The sequence below is a fragment of the Buteo buteo genome, chromosome 17 (assembly GCF_964188355.1).
Source record: "Buteo buteo chromosome 17, bButBut1.hap1.1, whole genome shotgun sequence".
Lineage (NCBI taxonomy): Eukaryota > Metazoa > Chordata > Aves > Accipitriformes > Accipitridae > Buteo > Buteo buteo.
In genome coordinates, this window is record NC_134187.1 from 1,949,345 (window position 1) to 1,974,283 (window position 24,939).

General features: G+C 44.3%; 1 protein-coding gene across 1 annotated transcript in view; it reads right to left on the bottom strand.

Annotated features, from left to right (window-relative positions):
- Positions 1 to 502: 502 nt before the first annotated feature.
- The window catches only part of ELP3 (elongator acetyltransferase complex subunit 3), an 89,201-nt gene continuing 64,764 nt past the window's right edge, over positions 503 to 24,939 (bottom strand). Inside the window, exons 13-15 of the mRNA XM_075048882.1 lie at positions 23,341 to 23,568; positions 20,741 to 20,822; positions 503 to 1,029 (exon numbers count right to left, since the gene is read on the bottom strand). Coding sequence (XP_074904983.1) covers positions 953 to 1,029; positions 20,741 to 20,822; positions 23,341 to 23,568 — 387 coding nt within the window. The 3' untranslated portion in view covers positions 503 to 952. The remainder of the gene's footprint in view (positions 1,030 to 20,740; positions 20,823 to 23,340; positions 23,569 to 24,939) is intronic.

Below are 24,939 nucleotides of genomic sequence, written 5' to 3' on the forward strand. Positions count from 1 at the left end.
GAGGATGGTTACGGCACTGGAGTATGCAATATGCGAGGAGAAGCTTGGAGACCAGAAGCAGACTTTTCCCAGAGGTGCACAGCGACAGGCCAGGAGGTAACAGGCACAAGTTGAAACACTGTGAACTCCAGTCAGAGGTTAGGAAAAACTTCTGCAACATATGGGTGATCAAATATTGGAACAGGGACCTATACGCTGTGGACTCTCCATCCAAATCCACTGAATATCTCCATCCTTAGAGATATTCAAGCATCGCCACCCTGATCTAACTGGACCCGCTTTGAGTGGGGTTGGACTAGACACCTCAGAGGTCCCTTCTAACCTCAGTTACTCCATGGCTGTGTGTCCCTGCAGGGATTCAGTTTAAGTTCTAATCTCAATTCCTACTGCTAGCAAGGTAATGGCTTCCAATCCTCATGGTCTCCTACCGTAAAAGGATCAAACGACATCGCTTGGGATGGATAGACAGCAGCCAAGCCCAACATAAATAAATACGCACAGAGAAAGAATTAATTCATGTTGCAGAATAACACACACAATTTAAATGCTGAAACATTAAAAGCCCGCTGACAGCATCATAGAAATAATAGATGTTTTTCCCACTAGGCTGTTCAATAGGGTCCCCAAATTCAGAGCTTTCAGTTCACCTACGCTTCAGTCCTCTATTGCAATGCATCAGACCCCATCCCGGAGACGCGGCAGGCTTATGCAGGTAACAAGACACGAGAATCATCCCCAGCCTCTTCTGGGGCAACGGGCAGGTCTCAGAACCACTCTCCCCAGAGGAGATGCCCTATTTGCTGCCGTGGGTTCTGGCATAAGAAAGTCCTTCGTGGCTGGCAGGCTTTGGTTTTTAGCTTACGTCTGTCATCTTGAGCTTTCTTTCCAGGATAAGTCTTGTCCCCTCTCCTCTCCTCCCAGCAGCTGGTCGGGGTGAGGACCTCCTGGGGCATCAGTCCAGCTTTTTCACCATGTAAGGCCCTTCCAGCTCGTAGCCGATCTTCCTGTAGTAGTTCCTCGTGCCAACACCTGTGAGAAGAACGATAAAAAGGTTTAATTCAGTGTGATGACAAACGAGTTGGAGAAGCCAGGGCCAGGCAGGAAAGTCAATTCCACGGAGGGACAGCGCCGAAAGAAGCTCGGCCTCTCCGAACAGTTGGTGCTGGGCCTCCCCTGCTGCCATGCTGCAGCGGGGGTGTTGCATCTGGACTGATTACGGTGTTTTTAAGGGGGGAAGCGCAGGAACATAGCTGTTCTATCTGCCCTGAATCATGCAGCCCATCCTTTGTCCTGAGAAAGGCTGCGAGGGAGAGAGGAATCAACACAGGAACAATGGTTAAACGTGAGTCGAGTTCAGAGTACCCCAGGTATAACAAAACCCAAAAGACAGGCTCTTGAGAGGAGGCGGCCCAGCTGCAGGCATCATTACCAGGAACTGAAGGGCTCTAAAACCAGACAAACTCTGTCCAATTGCTCCTAGAAATGAGCTCAGCTCCACTTCAGATAGACAAGTGGGCTCCGCCGCCGCAATCCAATTTCCTCATTGAAAAGGATGGCTCCGAACGCCTCGGTTCTTGAACAGCCTCTCCCCTCTCCTTTCTCTCTTAATGAGACCCCGCAGCATCCCTGCCCAGGGTGAGCCCAGCCCCACCGACCCAGGCTGCCTGACCAAGGCTGCCTTTCGCTCAGCATCCTGCGGCAGGACAAGTCCAGCACAGCAGCCTTCCCCCTCACCTTATCTAATTACTCACAGATGCAGACATTAGTCATCAGGGGAGGGAGGAGGAATTCAGCATCACAGCATCATTGTCGGCACAGCTGGTGGGTAGGGACAGAAGGACAGATAGGACACGGCTCTCCATCAAGAAAAGCAGCCCCTCTTTCCTCTAATCTCATCCCTCCAGCCAGTTCCTGGAAACTGCAGCGCTTGCAAATGGCTCTCCAGGAATCGGCTGCATCTCCTATGCAGGGAGTGACCCGGTGCAGCTGGTAACCCCTTCCTGCCCACACATCGCTGCGGCGATTTTACCCATCGCTGCTTTGACAGATTCGTTTAAAATAGCAGTAATTTATTTCCTGAATGCGCATTACAATAGTGACCGAATGGCTTAAACACTCCAGCTCCAGACAAACCTCCAGCCAACATCCTACAGAATGATTCTATTAATTTGAGGTACAGAAAAGACACCTGAAACGCAGACCAGAGATGTCCCCCTGCTCCTCATTCCAGCTGAAGTTGGGAAGAGCTTGAAAAAACACAAAGAACCCCAAACTGGGCAACACCTGAGCAAATTTACTTCCAAGCAGCAGCAAAGCAGCAGAGCACCATCCTCAATTAAAACCACCCTGAAGGGACCCAAATTCACTCAGCTTCAGTGTGAACCTGAAGCCAAGGAAAATACCAAGTCCACTGCACACACGTCCACTCCCCTCTTCCTGATCTCTGCCCGGGAGTGTCGTGATGTCTGACCTGGAGTAAACCATCACCTTTGTCATTATCTTGCCTAAAAAACATCCTCTGGGTTCATTAGCAGAGATGCTGGGATACGACATACAGATTTGGGCAGTAAAACAGCAGAGCCACCTCACCCGTGGCCCAGAACAACTTGGTTAAAAGGATTAGCAAAATCTAAAGCTGAAGAACAACCCTCTTGAAGCTAAAGGACAACTGAGGAATTCAGCTGATGGTATTAAAACCATCTTGATCAGAGTTATTTAACACTTCCCCCCCTTTTTTTTTTCTAAAGCCCTTGGGAAATGTGTGGATTTTAAAGGCGGCAGTTTAGGTTGCATCAGAGTATCGTGTGCTGCCTCCATTAATCTCAGAGCTATTAAGTGGCACTAGTTAAGCACCAACTCTTCCTCGTTTGAGGGCAATGGGTTCAAGCCATTAACAAGAATGATGATGCAGTTGGCCAGCCCTGTGCCCCAGGGGTCCCAGGCTGCGCTGCTTTGTGAAGCACCTTCATCATCATCTCAGCCCTGCTCGTAGCAGTTAATTCTTGCACAAAATTACTGTCCTTCAACAGGAAAGCCTTCCATGAAGAGGAGGCAGGAGAAGGCTCAAGCTGAGGGCTGCAGGTTGAAGATACGGCATGGTTTCCCTGCTGCCCAGCTCTAATTTGGGATGTCTTGTTAGCTCCAGCGCTGCAGAAATGTTTTCAAGACAAGAGGCTTTTAAGGGGAAAAGCTCTCACCGAGGCATCCCAAGAAGCAGCCATTGGGTTTGTGTCCGGACGGGTGAAAGCCAAGTGTCCAGAATTACATCCCCTGGAGCATCAGTCTGTAACACCCTGTTGCAGCAGCGCAGCGGGATGGTGGCAGGCTGCCCTGGCACAGGGGCAACACCTACATCTGGAAGCAGGGGGAAAGCAGGCAGGCGTGGAGGTACAAGCCAACGGGACGAGGACTTCTTGCAATCTCGTCTGGTGTAGCAGGAGCGGATCAGTAGATGGAAGCAACTCTACGCTCTATGTGACTTCAGACTAGATTTTTGGTACCTGGGACTACATGTCCCCACTATACACTTGGTTCGAAGTTGGCCAAAAAGCCATTCTTTCAGACCCCTCTGCCCACTTCAGAGGATGGACTGCGTTTGACCTGCATCTGGAGCAATGCTTGTAGTTTAAATTCCTCTGAAATGAACTGTGCTGAAATGCACAAAAACCTCCCTGCGAGCCAAACTGGTGCACAAGTGAGGATGAGGATGGGATTCACTTCAGCTACTCTGAACTCAAAGGCTAACAAACCCAGTCTACAATATTCATTAGGATGCCATTAATATGAAGGTATCTCCTTGTAGTCAAAGTATATCAGGGAAATCACAACCAGCACGGAGGTCCGGGTTTTGAGATCAGCATGGCACAACTGGAAGAGAAACAGGGTGTTGAAACATGGAATTAAAAGCAGACTGACAGCCAGAAACTATCCACAGCCTTTCTCATCCATGAGAGAAGTACAACACCATAGGCACTGCTAAATGGAATAAAAGATCTGCGGGACACTAACAATTGCCTGTAAGTCATGCAGAAGGAATCCATCTTCACAGACCTCTCCATTGTGAAATTATCACAACTTTGTATGAATGCAAAGTCCAAAAACCCAAAGTTGCAGGATTATGGTGCTGGCTTCTATTCACAAGGAGAGTATCAACACGCAGTCCTAAGAAAATTAGAGCTACAGCTGTTAAAACAACGTGCCATTTCGTCTGCTCACAAGTCATTCTAGGGGTAAGTGCTGGAGAAAAAACTTGTAATGCCCAGCATACATTCGATACTTGTGCCATCGAGACCTTCCTTTCAGCTATGCTTGATGGACAAGTTCTCCTCCCAAATCTTTGCTGCTCTAATTTACACCAAACATACCACAGAGCTGGTGGGACATGTTCAGGCAGCAATCTTCCCACTGCTCCAAGTCACACCCGTGCTTTCCAGTGAAAAGAAACATCATCCAAGAAATATCACAAAAGAAATATCATGCAGGAGTGGAATAGTAAGGCCAAAAGCTGGCCCAAGAAGCTTTTTGGCTTTCCAAGCCAGAATTGGCTGCATTTCTCATTCTGGGTCTTTAAAACAGGGTTTTAAATTTTAAATATTCCCTATCAAACTGTGCAGGAGAGCTTAGGTTGAACTCAGCAGAGCAGATTTCAACCAACCCCTTCCAGATTCACCACCAGTGATTTGGTTGAAGGGCAGAGGCTCTGATCACGCCTGCCTGGACGGAAACCCATGGCCAGGGGCCAGCTGAGGCTTTTTGGAAGCATCCCTCACCGCAATCTTCAAATGACACGTCCTCTGGCAATGGCTGCTGGTTCATTTAATCGCCTTTTGTCCTCTTCTTTTGGAAGCATCTGAATAGTGGTGAAGCCTACTGATAAAACCCCAAACCTGGCTTTTCACTGTAACATTTAAACCTCAAAATTAGTTAAATATATTTAAAACGTCTGCCTGTAGCAGGGAACAGAGAAAAGTGACCACAGCATCAGGGTTAAACATTCTTCTGGCCCAGAAGGACGAGCAGCCGGCTACCCAGAGGACAGCAGAAGTCAGATTTCATTGCCCATGTGCAGCAACCCCTGCCCATGACCTTTTCTGTGCAGAGCCCATAAATACACCCTTCTGACTCAGCCCTGAAATATTGCAATGCAGCATCCAAGGCCGAGTATCCTCAAAGATTCCTTCACCACGGCTCACTAGTCACAGAACTAAGTGAAAATGAGATTGTTTTCAGGATCATTAAAGAGCTACTAATAGTTCATAAAATTTCCATAGCAGAGACTTACCAAGGCACAAGAGAGACTTATCTCTACGCAGGCCTCCACATCTTTCGGCAACAACTAAAATCTTTTCTGAAGATGCACAGTCAAGGCATATCATGTCTCGCAGCTTCTCTCCCCCTCAAAATACTTCTTAGAAGCAGTTAGCAGGGCCCTGCGCGCAAGGCGGTGCACCTGATTTAGCTGAACTTTCCGAGTTGTCTCAATCCATTAATGCGCCAGCTGCAGTTCTGGTGATAGCGAAACCTATTCCAGGTTTTTCTGGGGAGTAACTACCTGGCTCGCTGCTTTGCCTGAAGAACAGAGAGCCCCAGGGTCAGTGCGTGGACACCCGCATCGCCTGTAGGATCTCTGTCCTTCAAGGGCACTGAGAAAAGGATTCATGGTTAGTCCAGGCAACGGGCCAGGAAAGGGCGATGCTACGTCCACCAAAGCGCTATGGATTTCACCCAGAATGAGCAGTGAGTCTCAAGCTGGCCGCAGGGATTTGGGATGGCTACGGCTACTTCTCTTGGTATCAGAAAGGACATTCCCCCCATGACTGCCAGTGCTGCTGCTGGCACAGCGATGCTCTACAAGGGGAACGCTCTGCCACGGTTGGAATATCATTTCTGCGGTTTTGAAATGGGACAGAGAAAGAAGCAATAAATGCTTCTGCAGTCACCTACAGTACTTCCATGGACATCGGTAAAACACAGCGATGGCACAGAGCTGGGCAGGAGGCTTGGAAGCCGCTGCTGCCGCCACGGGGCAGACCATTAACATCTGCATTTTCAACACAGCTAGAAAAGTGAAGAAAGAAAACAAGAGATCTAAGAGAATCTCCTTGGCCTCCAAGCGTGTCTCCCATGATCAGACCAAGGCTGCCAAAGCACAGGAGGATTCAAAGGCTGTCATTCAGAGATCACAAAGCTCACATTTTAGAGACTCTCAAGACTCGGGGTCGGGTGACTTGGAGCCTGACAACAGTGATGAGCGAGCAAACACAACCCTCTTTTTACCAGGGGTCTTGGTGGAGACTCAGGCTACTAAAAGAGCAGTTTTAGGTTTTTCTTTACACTCCTTGTTTTGATCTCCACCAAGTCCAGGAAGATGCTTCGCTAGCTGTCAAACAATTGCCTTGTTGTGAAATCCACTGTTATCTAAAACCCAGACTCCACGCAGGACTTCAAAGCAAAGCCGACACTTACTGGCACTTGGCAGCCACTTGGGCAAGTGTCCAGAGCTTGTTTTGGAGCAAGCCCTTGCTCTTCAAGTTGGCAGGTCCTGTTTATATGAGGAAGGACCAAAACTAGGGTTTCAAGTCCATAAGAGCGGAAGGAAAATAAGATGAGAGAACGTTTTCTTGCCTATTGTGTACTGGAAGCTGACCGAAAAACCCCACACCACGTTTCTGAACTGATGCACGAGTTAAGAATGCACAGCAGATCCATCCACGACCTGATGAGTTTGCTTTGGCATTCACACTTTTCACAATGCTGGATTTTATCTTCAGGGAAAACACGAGGCTGTTTCATGTGAATCACTACCAACCAACCGCAGAGAACGGTAACAATGGGGAAAAGGCAAAGGATTTGAGATAACCAAAACGCCTTATCAGCACTGAGGAAACAGGAAAAAACCAACATTCTTAACGCTGCTGAGAAAACCTGGGCACGTCAGAGCAATCAGAAAAAAGTTATTAATTCAAGAAACCAAGGAACAATCCCTACATCTACCCCTGCAGCAAAGATTTTTTTTTTTTTTTTTTTAAGATTAGATAATTGGCAACTCATTTCCTGACAGTTCCTAAAGATACCAGGAGATAAAAATCCTCTGAAAGTTAGAAGTAGGGGCTTATAGAAATGTTACCCAGTATCTTACAAGTACAATGCTCTCAATTTTCAAATTCACATAGAGAGAAAACAGACATGTTCACTTTTCTTTTAAAACAACAGATTCTGTTGAGAATTACTGAGAACTACTAGAACTCTGGCAGTCATCAGAAAACATAATCCAGGCAATGTGAATGGAAAATAGGAATATGATTTTTTTTTAAGATAAGTGAAAATATTTTTATATCAATTAATCTGCTTTAAAAATGGAACACTGGAAACTCTCTGATGTTTTATTGTCACCCATAAGCACACAGAAGCACTGAGGTCTGAAGCATTCTCCCCCCAGAGCGACTCTCCCCATGTGTTTCAACAGTCTCTGGAGGGACTAAATCCAGGGATGGGAGAGTTCAATATTTCATGACCTCCTCTTGCTGCTGCAACCACAAAGAGCTAATTAGCGTCGCAGTTGAGTTGTGATTCAGACATATCTTTATGTACTTACATGACTGTTAATATCACTCCGTGTGAAGCATTTCATAATCCTTTCTCTAGCAAGGGCTAAATGATTAGTAGAATCAAACCCACTAACAGCAACTGTGCCTAAGCTGTATTTAGTCTGTATGTTGCTGTTTGTTGGACCTGGAAGAGAAATCCTCTGTTTTTTTCCGTTAAATGCAAGTTGTGCTTTCTTCCTGCCCAGATTGCTTCCCAGAGATTTTAAATTACTATTTTCACAACACCTCTGTCTAGCAGGGAGGTACTGTCATCACCATGTCCCAGAAGAAGAGCCAAGATCCCAGGCAGCTGGGTAATTTCTCTAAAATCACAACACAAGACTGTGATTAAAAAAAAAAAAAAAAAAAAAAAAGAGAGAGTTTTGCAGCCTGGGTCTCCCTTCATCAGCTCAACAACTCACTTCACTACTGCAAAACACTGATGGCCTTTCAGATTTGAGATTGGATTATTTTTGAAGCCATGACCTACAAGCAAAAAGCTCTGAATATCGCTAGCATGCCCTCCCAGCCTCCCACACAAATCCAATCCCTGCTCCATTTAAATCCACTCTGGATTTGATGCAAACACAAAAAGATATGGTCCCTTTCTGATAGAGCTGATCCTTCCTCCAACTTGTGGTCAGCTCTTGGGCTTGATAAATAAAAATGAAGGAAGAAACCACAGTATGTAAATAGCACAGGAGACCTTTACTCTCCCCTTTACAACTTACTCATTATACAGTACAGATGTAATTTAATTTAATTCAGTTTAAATCTAGAATGCCTTGGCATGATCTAGGACCTGGCCAATTTGAAAAACTCTTTTTCTTCCTCTTTTGCAGCTCCCACATGAAGGGCAGCATCCCCTCATTTACCTTCAGTCCTTTCAAACGGAGATCTCTAATCTAGCAAACCAGGTCCCCATACACACGCCCAGTTCAGCCTGTCCTCCCGCTGTCCCCGGCTGCGTGCCAGAGTGCAGAGTACAGACGCAGCAGCCCTGCTCTGGAAAAGTATTTTGGTTGTAAGGATTATAGTACCTTGGTAGAATAATTTAGTGAGCTGCTTACGAAGTTTTATTGAAACAAAGCAGATGTGCCACATTTCCTCCTATGCTGTCCCACTGCAGAATTTGTGTTGGTGAAGGTGCAGAGCTAACAAGGAAAAACAGAGCAAAAGCTTTATCATATTAACAAATGGATCGCTCAGGGATTTTCTGATTTGTTCTTAAGGCCAAATCTCAAAACCAAGACTGTCACCAATAACTTTTTTTTTTTAATGAAAACAATGAAATGAATGGTAGAATTAAATAATTTGATTTTACAGCGTTCAACTTTTGGGGTGCTTCTTAGCATACAGGAGATGCCCTGGTTAGAACTGATTTTTAAATGGCAAGTCTGCAAGTAAGACCCATCCTAGAGCTTCCAGATGGTGAAATTACATCTCATTGATCTCTTTATTATAAGGGCAATATTTCATTAATGACTACACAGGCCTGCCCAAACCCAGCTGCACTGAAAGCATCCACTGTCTGGAGAGAAAAGCCACCACGCCAACACTGCCTTTAACTGCGATAGATGAAGCCAGAGATGACAGATCTTCTGACTCTAAACCAAGCAAAATTAAATATTTAAGAGCTAATACCGTAACTTCTCTTACATTTTAAAGTGCTGCCACCAGGCATCAAGAGAGACAGGGACAGTGAAATGTGTCTGCTACTCAACCCGAAATTTGTTGACTTAAATGTTTGTGAGATTTTACATCTACAGGCTATGTAATGTCTTGAGGCTTCTTCCAGGGATGGCTGCTGAAATATCCAACCCAGCTGGTAAGGTATTACTGAAAGACTGGGGATTTAGGATGACTCACCAAGCATGTGAGGCATTCACGATCGATTTTCCTTCCTATGAGCTATGAGATTTTAAACACCAATGAAGAAACACTTGGCAATCTTGAGAGTGAGCCTACCAGTCATTAAATGAGCAGTGTCCCCATGCACCTACTTCATTAGAGAATCACAGAATGGTTTGGGTTGGAAGGGACCTTGAAAGGTCATCTAGTTCCAACTCCCTGCCATGAGCAGGGACACCTTCCACTAGATCAGGTTGCTCAGAGCCCCGTCCAACCTGACCTTGAATGGTTCCAGGGATGGGGCAGCGACCACCTCTCTGGGCAACCTGGGCCAGTGTCTCACCACCCTCAGTGTAAAAACACAGCACATGGTTTCAGAAATTTGCTTCAGTACCTGTCCAGTGCAGGAAAGTAGGGATCAGAAACCACCAGCCTTTTCTTCTGAACTTCCCCTCTTACTCATCAGAACAAGAATAAGATCATTAGTGTTATAAATATGAGGTCTCTCTACTAAGGAACTGAAAAAGTTCCTGTAGATCTGCAGTTTAATAGTGCAGGTTGCTACATCAGTTGTTAATGACTTCTGGTGAGTAAAAGTAGTGTGAGAAAAGAGCAGAAAGCCCCAAATGCCAAGCAGGAATCCCTGTGATGTGTTCCTGTAAGCAACAGGCACACTCAGCAGTTCAGGTGGCTCCACCTGAAGGTTATTACCATATGCATTTTTGATAAAAAGCATGAAAACACTCAAAAAATTAATATTAGTGATTAAAAAGAAGTGAGAATGACGGGGCAGGGAAAAATCCTTTGAAATCTCTTCTCATTTTCGCATGTGTTTGCTTTATTGTCCCTCTTGGAAAGTGCCGATAGTTCGTGTGTTCATCTAGACCCAACAGCAGCGCAAGCAGAGAGGGTCAGTCAACCATCAATTACGTTTGCATCTCTGCAGTGCAAGGAGTGGCAAGTAATGAATTAATACAGTTAATAGAAGTTAATACTAGCTAGCCTCTCACAAGTTTTGCAGACAACACCCCTTACCTGTTCTGCAGAAATACTGTTCAGCTTAGTTCTGAGCAAAGCACACCGAGATGGGTGGTTAATGAGGACTGTGCATGCTACGGGTGATTTTTCTCCAGCTACTCAACTTCTCTGACGATCCGGCTAATGAAGCAGGCCGGCGATGCTTGACATCACCTGATCCTCCACGCCTACCATTCAGAAATCCATCCTGCCTTCCCATCGCCACCTTCAGCCTCAGCGCACTCAGGCGTGAAACATCCCTGGCCTGTGTCCATGTTAATTTTCTACTTGACAGAACACAAATAGAAGCTTGGTCTGGGGGAAAACTGATCATCTTGCCGCATAGTAATTAGCTTATAGCAGGGAACGGCAGCAGTGCCAGACCTCCACACCGCCGTGATAAGGCTGCTACGTCACCGGGATGGAGCGAGGCTACAGCGAAATCTCGCTGCAGGGAGACATTAAACTACCGCTTCAGAAGATGAGGCGTGCTGGTGCGGATTTGGCTGCAGTTCCAGACACCTCTCCAGTCTCGGGAGTAAATCACCAATGAGGCTCACTTAAAGGCAACTGGAGACGGCACAGGCACAGGTGACAAAATGCCTGCACTTTAAAGGAGAAAGGAAAGGGTGCTTATTAATGGACCTCGGTGCATTCAGTTTGAACAGGGCAAGCACCTGTGATAGGGGAATTCAATCTCATCCCCCACCTCCCCGAACAAGCGTCTTCTGTACAGAGATAAGGAGACAATCCTGTTGGTACAAGCCAAGCTAGTCTGCTTTTCTAATGCCAGCATAAACAGATAACGCTGACAGACGTCACAGCAGATACTGCAGACGAAAAAGCTCTTCCGTGCAAGAGCACTGTATTTATAGAGCTAGCTTTTAGTGTTTGAAAAAGTAATTTGCAGTCTTACAGCACATAAATATTTGGTTCGTGCATTCTTGGGTCCTTGCCCTTGGAGTAGCCAGCAGCCTCACCTACAGCATCTCAGCTTTCAGATTCACTAAACCAAGGAGGCAGCTCACCTGCTGCAACCAGCATGCTCGCCAAGGACAATCAGTAAGATGCCAGCCTGTTATGGACAACATGGCAGTATAACTGTGCTATCCCTCTCCTTCTGGCAGCTGATTTAGGCTAGGTAGACAGGGATAGAGACAGCTACTCAATAGCTGGATACCTTCAATTCCTCTGCTGTGAATAAAGGGAATACTCAGTGGTAGCCTCATCTTAACTTCATACAAGAAACTCAGGTTATGGAGGTAAAATAAATAAGCCATGTACTGTCAGTGTTAAATGCCATTGGTACTGAAACCACCAACCTCTGCTGTGAAGTTGGAGGCAGCTACTTGTGCTCTACACATGCCAGCGGTGTAAAGTTTAGAAGAAAGTGGCTTTCACACACCAAAGACGTGTGAAGGGCACACAGAGGCAGTGGTGGACAGTACAAATGGAGTTTGGAGATGGTGACATGGGAAATCCACATATAAATCCCACAGCTATCCCTGAGACAGGAGGAGACATATCCTTTTTAATAAAAAAACACAAGCCAACAAGAACAGCAATGTTACACGCAGAGTCAAAGCAAGACATTTTGGTGCCAGGACAGGATGTCAGTTTGGCGCAACCCCAACGCTTCTCACAACGAGGAGCAGGAGATTAGGGACTTGGCGAGGAGCTAGCAAAGCATAACAGCCCAGAGCGTACTCGGAGCCAGGAGGAGCACAGCGTAAAGCCAGGCTGCCCAGGAGCAGGCAAGCTCTGACACATCGATGTCTCGCACTCGGCGAGTGCCAAGCTGTGTGTCGGCTTGTGCTGGTCAGAGCCGCCCAGCTATCGGCCAGTTGTGCTCCAAGTCTTCAAGGTAGAGGCACGAAGGCCAGGAAGCCCAGCCAGGAACGACAGCAGCAGTTGAGTAGATCCCTCTGCTGGCTCAGCTCTGGGCTGTGATGTTTTCTCCCTCCCTGGATGAACACCCAGGCTTTGGCCGGTGGTGCTGAGCCCTTCCAGGGGCAGTCAGTCCTCATGAGCGACCTTGAACGTGCGTGCACTGCTCTCACCCTGTGCTGCTATGTTCACTCACTCGCACCCTTCTGTCTCTGTAGACATGCTGATTACAGCCTCTCTCCAGATTTCCTAGATTGCTACAATACATTAGAAGAACAGAAATATTTGGGATGGGAACTTTCCCCAAACTGTACCTGCATACACACATTATTTAAGTTCACAAAAATTATTTTAAAAGGAGGTAGGGAAGCATTTCTGCCACATGTTTTTCAGTATCATGTGTAACTATGACACTTTAAAAGAAAAAGGTATCAGTCTTGTAATTTTATTGCTCAGGTGCTTCAAGTAATTGTGAAGCACTGACTCTAATCTCTCTGGTCATTGTCACTGCCAAAGGTAACCACCAAAATCAGAGGATGACATCAGAACAATTAAGTTGCTGCTTAGAGGAAACACAAAGGACCCAAAATGAATCAATTTGTTTAAGAACACTCAGTCAGGAGCTTTATGCTTCTGTCGTTTAGGAGGGGGAGGACCCAGGACTTCTAATATTTCAGCATTTGTTGTATGTTACATTTCATATACTCATCACTGGTGCTGTTTTAAAGAAACGGTTTGAGGTACTTGCTGCAGGATTAGGGTCAGAAGGGGTTAATTATGGGATGTCAAGCAGCAAAGTCAAAACAGTGGCAATAGGAACCCTCAAGGAGACAATAGGAAAGGTTTTAACAGAGGACCGTCCTCTATCCACCTTCACCTAGACTGAACAATTACTCTTCCCAAGCTCAAGGTACAATGGTGGGGCAGTGCAACTGACCCCAAAAAGCTCATGGAAAGGGATAGGGAGAGAATTTTATCAGTTGTTGCAGGCAGACAGACTGGCAAGGCAGAAAAATCCCTCGAGGGCTATCAAATACAAAGGCACCCTCTCTGACTCTAGAAGTCCTTGGGCAACAAACGGCTGGAGGCTGAGAAGATATTTCCATGCTTACTTAGTATTTACTCCCTTCCCCAGACACCCAGCATCAGCAGCGTCAAAAATGACACGTTGATCCGACCCACTGCAGCCTACTCATATGTTCTTCGGGCAGAGTCTGAGGCAAATACGCTGCAAGTTGGACTAAGAGACAACAGGCATGAGGGCTGCGTCGTACTTGTGGTGTGGGATGAGGGTGTGTTTGTCCAAAATCATCCTCTGGATGCTGTGCAGTTTCTGACAAAACCCCCCTCTATTGCTTGAGTCACTGCGTGCAACTGCTCGTCACTGACTCCCAAAGGGGAGCCTGGCAAGCGCTGATACCTACGGACCGCAAAACGGGAGATACAGCCTCAGAATAAAGCTAAGAAAAATCCCATCCCAAACAGAAACAGATACAGGTCAGTAGAATGAGCGGTCAAAGAGAAGCGGAAGAAAAAGCTTCTTTGTGGATTAGAGTAGCATCATCCTACCAAAAGGACAGAAAACCCTGAATACAGAATTCAAGCAAAGGCTATTGCCAAAAGGGAAGAAGTGATTATAAATTCAGCAAGCTTCTAAGTCCATCCACTAGCCTCAGACACCAAGGTTTCTTACATTGTCAGTACCTAAGGACTTGTGGACATCAGAGGAGTAACATGTTTAAAATTGCTTCAGTGTAATTTAGGTTTGGGGGGTGCTTTTTTTAAAGGGAAAAAAGGTGCAAATTCAAAGTAGGTATAACTAAAAGCAAAAAACAACAAACCAAACCACCACCAACAAAACCCCACCACAAAACCAACAAAAGGCAAAGAAAACACACATGCAATCACATGCAATTACTAATGCTGGAAAATGGAAAAACAGACATTTCAGATCAGACCTCCCCAGAGCTCTGAATAATGGAGTGATGCCTCCAGGGTCTACCATTCAGCTACCCAAGCCTGCATACTAATATACTACTCACATCAGAAGAGTAGAAAGGCACCACTCATGCAGAAAATTACCTTAAATGAGCAACGACTTCATGATAAACAAGCCACTCGCTTTTTACTTTGCTCTTTGATTTAGGGGGGGGGACACCTCCTCCCTACTGCTGAGGGGCAGACAGCACACTTCTGGCTCTGCACAGAAACCTTGCAAGCAGGCCACAAAACCACCTTGTTCTTGTGAATATTTAATTCTTGTCGGTTTAGTCAAACATCCAGATATGAGATTGCATTTTTGGGGGAAGGTTGTACCTTGCAATCTTAGCATCCAGGGTCCAAAGCATCCAGGATCACTAGCATCCAAGCTTTAAATAGAGCAGAGAACCCGCACAGCAGCAATACCAGAGGTATAACTACAGCGTCACACACAACATGAAACCAAAGTATCTATGGCCGATATCATTTCCCATCCCATCGGTACCCTGATTTCCCCATGTGCTGCCAGAATCCAAAATGCTCTTCCCAACCTGGCTTGCAAACGCTCCTCTTCCCTTACAAATGCACTGCTAGTGCATTTGCCATTGACTCCATAGTCGATTAAATGCAGTTCTCCCACCGGTCCTCTTCAAATGAAGTGATATTTAACTAGACACACCACAAGGCAGCTGCTGTACAGCCTAGCTTGCTTTGTGCATCATTCCCCGGTTCATTGCCTGTGATGACTCCTGGGTGCCTGATGCAGGGGACCTCAGATTTTCCTTTGTTTGAAAGTAACCTTGCATGGTTTTAGGTACTATCGTTATAAGCAACGGCAATCCTGTTAGATCCTGCCGCATCTTTCTTCCTTTTCCCTCTGTAAATTGAACACCTCTAAAAGCTAAAAGACTTATGATGAGAAGACAGGTTCAGCTGAACCTATTTACTCCAAGAACAGCCAGAAGAACAAAATGCTTTGGGAAGAGTCTGCTGGGAAACTCTGAATTTTTACTTTTTTTTTTTTCCCCAGGAGTGCAAACTAATGTGCTCTGAAGAAGCACAGGAACTGATGGCATTCATTTGTGCAGTCTTGGTTTGATTGTGCTTTTAAAGGAAAATCTGCTCACCGTCTCATGAATACCTCCGCTCCTGACGCAGGGAGAGGTCCTCACCCTGCTCTGGGTAGGGCGATCGCAGCTGATGAAGTGCAGAATGCTGCCCAGATTGCAGGGCGAGACTGGTAAACCAGGGAGGAGCGCTAGTCTTTCTATAAAACAGCCATTAGAGACGAATAAAGCACACTGGAGATAAACCTGCCTTAAGCCAGAAGTAATTCTGGGCTAAAGCAGCAGTTAAAAAGCTAAAGCAGCAGTTAAAAAGCTGGACTGCAAGCCTGCATCCGATTTGGGTTATAAACACAACAAAGACGAAACCCACAACTCAAAGAACTCTACACTCACAGCTTTGACTAAGAACAAGCTTTAAGCCCTTAACCCCTGGTGCAGCCTTGAAAAGGAGGATTACCACTTGCAGGCAGTTTAAGAACAGTGCCAGTCAGAGAGGAAGATTCCCATGAAAGAAAACGATATTTATTTTTAAATCCCTGAAGACTGCTATTGCTCACAGTTCTGATTCAATGCTATTTATACTGCTGTGTATCACAAGTCACTAGGATGGAAATCACCTTCATTTCATCATTAATCTGATCTCTAAATACTTCCTACCCAATCTAATTTCAGAATTTGTGGGTTTTTTAGTTGTTTGGGTTTTATAAACAGGGATAGTTTGGGCTGAGATTGGGAAAAGGGTTGTTGAGGAAGGAAGAAGCACAACGGAGGTCTCCCCATACATCCAACTCCTGCTTGCTTCATTTTGTGTAGGGTTTGTTTTACCAGTTCTTCCTCTGCCCACTCTAAGGAAAGCTCCTGCAGATGGAGACCACACAAAAGCCTTACCAAAGCAAAACAGGTTCCCACTTTCCAAAACATGCTCAGCTGGGACGGATGCAAGACAGGTGGAAGTCTCTGGTCTGTATTATGCAGAAGTCAGGCCACATTATAAATCTTTGTTTGCAAGATACATTACAGTGTATGTATAAAAAAAGCTTCCTACCAGAACACTCTTGCAAAATGCTGGCTTTTCCAGAAGTGTCCTTGCTTAAGGACAGCAATATTCCTGTTCAGCCTGCACAGAAATCTCAGTTAATACAGTATCAAGCCTGTTTTCAAAGCTGTTACATTATTAAACCTTCAAAATTGAAGTTCATTAAGAACTAGAGGATTGTACACAGTAGCTATTCCACAGCACCAATCCCCTAGTACGGGTTTATCCTTGGCTTCTTCCAAATCCCCCTAATTAATTTTTTTTTTCAAAGGCCATCAATCTGAAGCAGACAAACATCAGAGAGTCTATTCATTAACATTCCCATATTTCCACTTATCTTGGGCCACTTCTTCTCTTATTAATAGCTACTAAGATTGGCATTTCTAAAAATAACCAACCAGCGCTGGAAGCAGAACTCCAGGGAGCCCTCCCAAACCCCATCAATCCTCCCAGCAATACTTCAGAGTCTCGTCCTAAGGTCTCCTGAGTACACCCTGGCAGTTGGCAATCTCCGAGGCAGCCCATGAATCAACATCCAATATGAACTACGAGACGCTGATTACTCAAGTAATTTATTACTTCTAGGGTGACCAAAAGGCTGTTTACATGAGGAAATTAGGATACTTTAGAGTACCGTCAACTGTGCCCTGAAACTTTACCTCTGATTTATATGCCAGCTCAGTTTCTCTCACCTTAATGTTCTTCATCACAGGTGAATTTAACGCTGGTATGATGCACTGGATTTACTTTTAGAAAGTTCTGAACCTCCGTTTTCTCCCTAACTGCAAAAGGCAAAGGCAAGTGTAGCACAGTTTCCTTAAACACATGAGACAGTGTGCTCAAGCAGCACCAACAGACTGGGAGATGAGTCACCAACTATAATGAACAATTTTATCTCTCGTGGAGACTACAGAAAACAGGTGGTATTAGTTTAATTTCCATTCACAGCCTTGTGACTGTGGATTCCTGGCTGCAGCAGTATGCTTAGGAGAAAGATGCTGGGATCAGTCACCCCAATCTGATTATTATGGTCTTACTGATCTTAATCAGGAGGCAATCATGAATTACTCACTTGTTTCCCATTTACATGTTTGTATCAAATGATTTTACAGTACTGCCTGATAGAGAATATAAAAATGCGAACACTTCACACTGAAATATGCCACTGACTCACTGCTGAGGGGGAAGGAGTTTTAGCCCTCCTTGAAGCAAGAAACAAGCAAGTACAAGACACAACGCTGGACCTAATGAAGGGGACATCTGCATTTGCAGGCAAGTGAAATAATGTTTAATTAAGAGTATTGACTAGGTTATACGTGGGAAGGAAGCAAGCAGAGGGGAAAAGATTATGCCTGAAGTCCTCCAGGGAGTCTGGACAAAAGGAAAATTGGCTCTGGCAGCTAACATGCTCTGCCATGGAAGAAAGAGGTTTCTAATGAGAAAGGCTCTAATGGACACAGCCTGAGATGTCAGAAAATGTTGAATACTACCTTGATCAGGATGGGCAGCAAATCAGCTGGACAAGAGAGAGGCGTTTCTAACGTAACCTCACTAAAAGCAGATTAGTCATATGGTGGTTTTCTTCTTTCTTTCCTGTTTTTCATAACCTCTTGTAACCGTATTGCCCGTTTTGGATGTCGTACATACATACTTTCATCTGAATTTACCTTAATCTGGCTTGAGTTAAATGCATTTCCAAGGCAACTTCAAGCCATGCTTCAATCAGCCAGAGACTCCTGGACCCCTCCAGAATTATCTAGCTCCCCAAAATCATTCCCTAAAGGGTCAGAGGGCCCCCTTCAAGCTGCATGAGCTAGGGATGGGTGTCTGGCCTCACATATCTGGAGAGACAGGAATATCTTCAGTGATCAATAGTGCAAAGCAAGGCTCTGGCATACAGCAAGATACCGGGGGGACACCCAGTCGCTTGGGGTCCCTAGGAAATGGGCTGTCCTAAAACAAACAGTATGAGATACCCCTACTCAAAGCTAGGGTAGGGAACAGTCACAGATGATCACAGAATCATTGAATGATTTGGGTTGGAAAGACTTTTCAGGATCATCTAGTCCAACCCCCCTGCCACAATGGCTGCTGCTAATTTCTAACCAGAGCTGAACTTGAACTGATCTTAGAGATGAGCCCTAACCTTTAGCCAATAATGAAAACCCTTCCTGCTTTCCTATCTTAAAAATACATGTATTTCTTTTTGAAGAAATCAAAGAGAGAGTTTGCTACTTCGACATAACTTTCCTAAAACTTGTTACAAGTACAGAAATTCAACTGTCCACTCTGTTACTTGCTAGCAGGAGCCCTGAGAAGGTTTCAGCCTCAATGGACTAGCACTGCCCCACGCAGTTCTCCGGCAGAGTGCATGCATCAGCATGGACCAGGGACCATTTTTGGTTTGCATGTTCTGGCACTATTTAGTTGACTAGTACTGATCTAGCCCTTAAGTGCAAGACTGGAAAATACTGTTGAACAAAAGGACACCATTAAGCAAAACACTGCAACAAAGCGTTCACAAAAACACGCAGTACTAATGAGACAGAGTCCTGTGAGAGACATCTTCAAAGCAGATCACCCTTACATACTTCCCTCTAGACAGTAGTCAAAATTTTGCAGTATGTTGGAGACGTAACCTTGCAATAGGTTCCCAGATTAAAAATGTTTTGAAACCAAAATTAGCAAAACCAAGTTCATCCTCCAATGGAGAAAGAACTTCTAGCTGCATTTTTATTTCAGATAAAACCTACAGAACTGAAATTCAAGTGGTAACATCTCCAAGGAAACAGCTGGAAAACTTGCGGTCTTTGCAGATGCTGTAGTATTCTTTATTCAAAGATAAACTGTACTATATTGTACTTTGCACTCCAGAGGAAAAAAATTTAAAAACACAGACAAGGTCTTAGTAGGATGCCACAAACTGTGCATGCAGCAAAACAAGACTTCTTGCACTGGATCTCGATGCAAAGAATATATCCTTTACATCAGTTTGCTAAAATACAGCTAAAATTAGTAACATGAATGCTTTCACAAATAATTTTTTAGTAATTGCTGTACGTTTTCTGTTCTCGTCAAAAGAAGTGCTCTTTAGCACAGAGGAATCACAACTTCCTCTCTCCAGGCATCCCAAGCCAAGATGCTACTAGCAAAACTGAAAGAAACCTTTTTCACTTTCGCCTCTCTTCTTTACTGAGGAGCGATGTGGTATGGATGTTTCTTAGCCGTACGAAATTCCCAGTTCACACTGACACCCACCCGGCAGCAACAGGGAAACAGGACTGGCGTATGTCTTAAGCAAACAAAAAATAGGGAATCCAGAGAATATAGAATTATCTTTAAGCATCTGGCTACTGCCTGCATGCTCTTCTCACTCACACTCTGGCCCTCGTCACAAGTACTTGTTGAGACAGCCCACTTCGGCTTTTCAACATCCAGGGACGTTACACAGCTGGAAACACACAGAGAAACTCTTCACTTCAGCACTCAGCAGCTTGGATCAAAGTTGTGGATTTCTGCTTTTTGGGTTTTTTTTTTGGTGGGGTAGCAGATGATGATTAATTTTTTTTTAAAAGGTCTGTATTACAGCTATTCTGTTTAAGTCCCCCAGCACATATTAATCTCATGCCAACAGGAATTTCTCTTCCCATGCAATTCTCCAGCTTCCCCAGTTACATAACCTATTTGCCTATAAAAGCTTTCTATAGCTACCATAACTGCTAATGTAAGATAAATTAAGACACAAAGGTAGTCCCGACCTCGACTTCACACACGCAATGAACTGACACCACTCTTCTTAGTCACAATGCCTTGAAAATGAAATAGGAGAAAGGGCTGCAGCTCTTTCTTATATAGCTCCCTTCTTCATGATAATACTTAATGTATCCTAAAAGCACATCTGTCCACCCTAATGACAGTACTTGCAGAAAGACTCTAAAATGGAGGCTGGCAATTTTCTATCCTCATATGCTCTGGAAAGCAGCCTTCGACAATAACAACCTGCGATGAGGCCAAATCAGAGAGGTCGCAAATAGCAGTGTTTGAACAAGGAAGACACCCATGGTCACACAGACCGTCTCCTTCGGCACCAGGAGAAGGGTGGTTCCCCGCAGCGCGTCCTCTGGTATGCTGCTTACAATAATAGTATTGTCTGGACAAAGCTACGATGGAATTTGACTCCATTATGAAGAAGCAGCTGCTGATGCTCATTTTCTACCCAATACAAAGAAAGTTTAAAGCAGTGGCATTGGCTGCAGTGGGTTTATTTTCAGATTAAGATACATACACACACCAAAAAAAGGATAAAGCAAAGGTACCTGAAATTACAGCAATTTTCCATGACCCATGCTCCTCCTTGGCTATTCTTTCTGCCTCCTCCATTAGTAACATACCAAATCCCTATAATGGGAGAAATAACAGGAAGAAGAGATAAGTTCTGTAAAAATAGAAAACATAAGCAAGCTCAGAATGTAAGCATTAGTACAGTTCCAAAAGACTCATATTTTTGGCACAGGAACAATGATCCTGTGATCACGACTATTGCTGAATATTGCAGGAGAGGGCTTGAGAAGAGGTGTACCAACACTAAGCTTTAGAGTGGAGCTTTCTCAGGGATTTTTTTCTGATCATGAAATTATTCATAGGCAGTTCTAGTGTCTGACTGCTTCTTAGTGGCAAAAACAGAATGAAGTTAAATCCACTGGTGGTAAGTCAGCTTGGTAAGCATTCCATAATTCCTGTCGCTGAACAAGTCTATCCTGCCGAGATAACCAATCCTAAATAACAATCACCCACCTTAACGGCTACCTTACTAGACCTGGGTTTGTGTTAGTGAATTAAACAAAGCCAGAGCACAAATGCCAGACGCAGTTGCCTACGCTGTCAAATTGCGGAAGGATCCCAGTGACATTCTGACTGGGGACATCAGCTGAAACAGATGCGGCCAGACACTACAGACCCAGAGACAAGCCCTGCTGCTGTTCACGCTTCTGATGTACATGTTGCCCTAGCACCTTGTAATTTTTATTTCCACAACCCCTCCAGGAGTCGGGAGCTGTTACCGTGCTCGTTTCAGGATGAACAACTGAGGCACGCAGCAACCACGGGGCTTGTCAGGGCTACCCACAAAGGCTCCATCAAACCGCAGCGTGACCCTTGCAGACCTAGGCTAGGCTCAAGCTCTGCCCCGCTCTCCTAGGCTCAGCTCGTGACACAGGAGATGCCAAATCAAAGAGAATTGCAGAAGAACACGTTAATATTCTGGACCAGATCCATGCCTCTATTTACGTTTGGAAATCTTGCCCAGCAGGAGCGCTACTGGAATCACAATAATGCTTCAAAATAAGCAAATAGCCTTTCTACTCTAACAACTTTGTTGTCCTATATATCTGGGTATAATTGATTGGATTAATTCACTCCTACCATTAGGACGCAGGAATTATACTCAGCTCTTTGTTCATCTATTTTCCTGACAAGATGTACCAAATGGGGATGTGGCGACACTGAAGCACATGTGATTTAATTCTAAAAAACATTTAACTTAGAGGCATTTTTAAATAACACACAGAAATCTTCATTCTAAAATGTCCTTCTAATCAGAAATTGCCCCTGCAACTGTGAAGAACACTTTCTGATTAACCTCTTGAACACTGACTATTCCGAATGAACATGAGTGCGTCAAATGCCATGAAATTTCAATTTGCAGCCTATTTTAATGTTTGTAGTTGGCTACTTCCAATTGATTTTTCTCTCTCTCTTTTTAAAAAATATTTTTTCAAATACTTAGGATGACCACTTTTTTCTTCCTAAATTTTTAAGTGTTAACTATTTTATAGTGGAAATATCCACTCCCCCTGCCAGCCACTGCCTTATGGTCACACATCATCAGTATCTAGCAAAACTGCATCTTAATGCATGTACTCAGGGAAAGATTAATAAATACAAGGAAGTTAATTTAAAACATCAGCCTTGAGCACTTCTGGCAAAGAGGACAAACTGATTGCTTTTTTAAAAGCTCAGTCCAAAGGTTCAAAACCTACCAGAGCAAAATTTAATTCACATTTTTGCTCACTGCAAGCCACAGCATGTTACATGCAGCAGAAGGATAATGTGCCATTTTCATATGAGTCACTGCAAGGAATTAGAAACACGGCTTTCCACTCCATTCTTCACATGCTTTAAGATATATATGAAATGGTCTCACAAGTGTGTCTGAAGCAAAAAACTGTCTGACCCAACTAAGAGAGTTTACTCACGAGTCTCATCAAATCACTTAAACTGATAAACATCTCGGAACCAAAGTTGGATTTCTTCTGTTTTGGTAGGTAGGAAGAATGCATTCAATAAATGTTCCTTTGAAAGAAAACTGGGCAGTACCAAATAAAATCTCACCTTCCCACATGTATTTTAGATTTCAGAAGTGAAATTAGTCTATTGAACAAGATCAATTTTAGAAGGAAATAAAAAGATACAATGGATGTATCCCCTTTGTTTTGTTTTTACTCAGTTTGCAGTCAAGTCTGATGTACCATACAGGATATCAAAGGAAAGATATTCAGAACCAAAGGTGCTTAGTACTCCAAAGTCAAATTAGCACTAGCATACGTGAGCTCGTATTGTATGGGCATGAAGCAACACTGATAGCATTCAGCCATGCTTTTTTTTTTTTTTTTTTTTAAAACTCAGAGCAGTCGCAATTGTCTAAACATGATCACACTAACAAAAACTCAGAAGCAGCATGATTTCAGCAGGTGAAATGCAAGAAGAGGCTCAAATTCAGTTCTGTTTCTATTGCAGTGGACTGTAATTCAAAGCAAGTGAATGAATCTCAGATATTAAAAAAAAATTCTTCTCCAGTTGTGTTGGGGAGAGGGGTGCAAGAAAGAGGCACATAAAAAATAAATACGGCTTGGAGTACCTGGTGCTGAAATTTCGAAGGATCCCGACTGCTCACGGGGACAACGCTCCCATACACGTGCAATTCCCGGACAATGGAAACGCCTCCTTTCAGCTCAGGTCTGAATGACTCTTCTGAACACTTCCGCAGTCGTAGGAGGCCAACAAGAATATCCTGCTCTGGATCTTCATAGGACAGGAAGGTCTCCCAGCCACCATTAGCCACATAATCTCTTCTAACTAATTCAATCTGGTCAAAGAGTACAAATACAAAGAGGAAAAGAGAAAAGGACAACTTCTTTAAAAATATTTAAGCAACATGTTGAACAGACCAAAACCAATTTCATGGATCCATAAACTATTACGATTCAGAGGAAGCATGCAGTGCTTTCTTAAAGGCCAATTTAATTCTAGATGGATTTTAGCAGTACTGGATAAGAACTGCTGTTACTGCAGTCATATTAAAGATAAAACATGTGACTACTTTAATAGAAATGTATTTGCCAATGGGACAGAACTAGTCTTCTATCCCTATTTGCAAGCTTTCAAGAAGGGCTGGTAACCCACATGGTTTCCTGTCTAAGTCAGAAAACTAAAACCTATATTTCTTGAGTTACTCAAGTTTCATAATCACTGCAAAATCAATGGGGGCAGCAACTCTTGCCTCTAACCAAGGGACTTGCTCTAATTGAAATTCAGGTCCAGTTACAAACTTGCTAATGTAGAATGAGTAGTTTTGCATCTGCCTTCACTAAACCTGTGTTTAGGTCCATGTCTCCACTGCTTTGCAAAAGAAATGGCTTGAGATGTCTACAGAACACGAGTCTTCTAAGCAGCAGTCAACTACTTTACCAATTAGTTCCTTCCAGCACCACACAGGATCTACCTACATGAGCAAACTGTGTAGTGCAACAGGAGCGGGTCTGAAAGGAGTTGGTGTTGAGTGAGTATTGCATTACATGTGCTTTACAGAATCAGCAGGAAGTGTTTTCTCACTCATTCAGATAGTACTGAAGACACCAAAACCATCCAGACAAGTACCCTGAGAACTGACCAGTGACAACATATTACTTGCCCTCAAATCCAATTTTTGATAGCAATCTGGACAAAGGCAGCTCTGAAGATCACAAGTGGAAGGGAAAAGTGAAGTGAGAGTAGGCTGCTCTGGAGAATACAATAAAGACCATGCCTGTGTAGAAGAAATTACTTCTGCAGAGCACCGAAAAGCTATAAAGAGTAACTGGTGGATAAGAGAGTAGAAAGAAGAAAAAACTGCTCTTTCAGAAAGTCCTGACCTACCATCATCAAGGAGCAGCCCCAGGGCCCAAGATGAGACTCCGTCACAGCAGCATGAGACCTGATCAAATATCACATAACAGTAGCTGTGTTTATAGGTAGCAGAGTCACCACTGAGTTAATTTGATGTAACCTGTAGCCGGTGATGATAATGTCACATCTCCGGTGACATAGTGAGTCACTCTATTTGCATTTTGAATTGATATGAAATAGCTGCCCATCCTTGCTGTAGGGACTCCCTTGCCCACCTGTAACAACCAGCTGCTAAGCAGACCAAAATTATTTCCCAAATCGCCTGGCTCAACAGAGAAGTGGCAGGAATAGT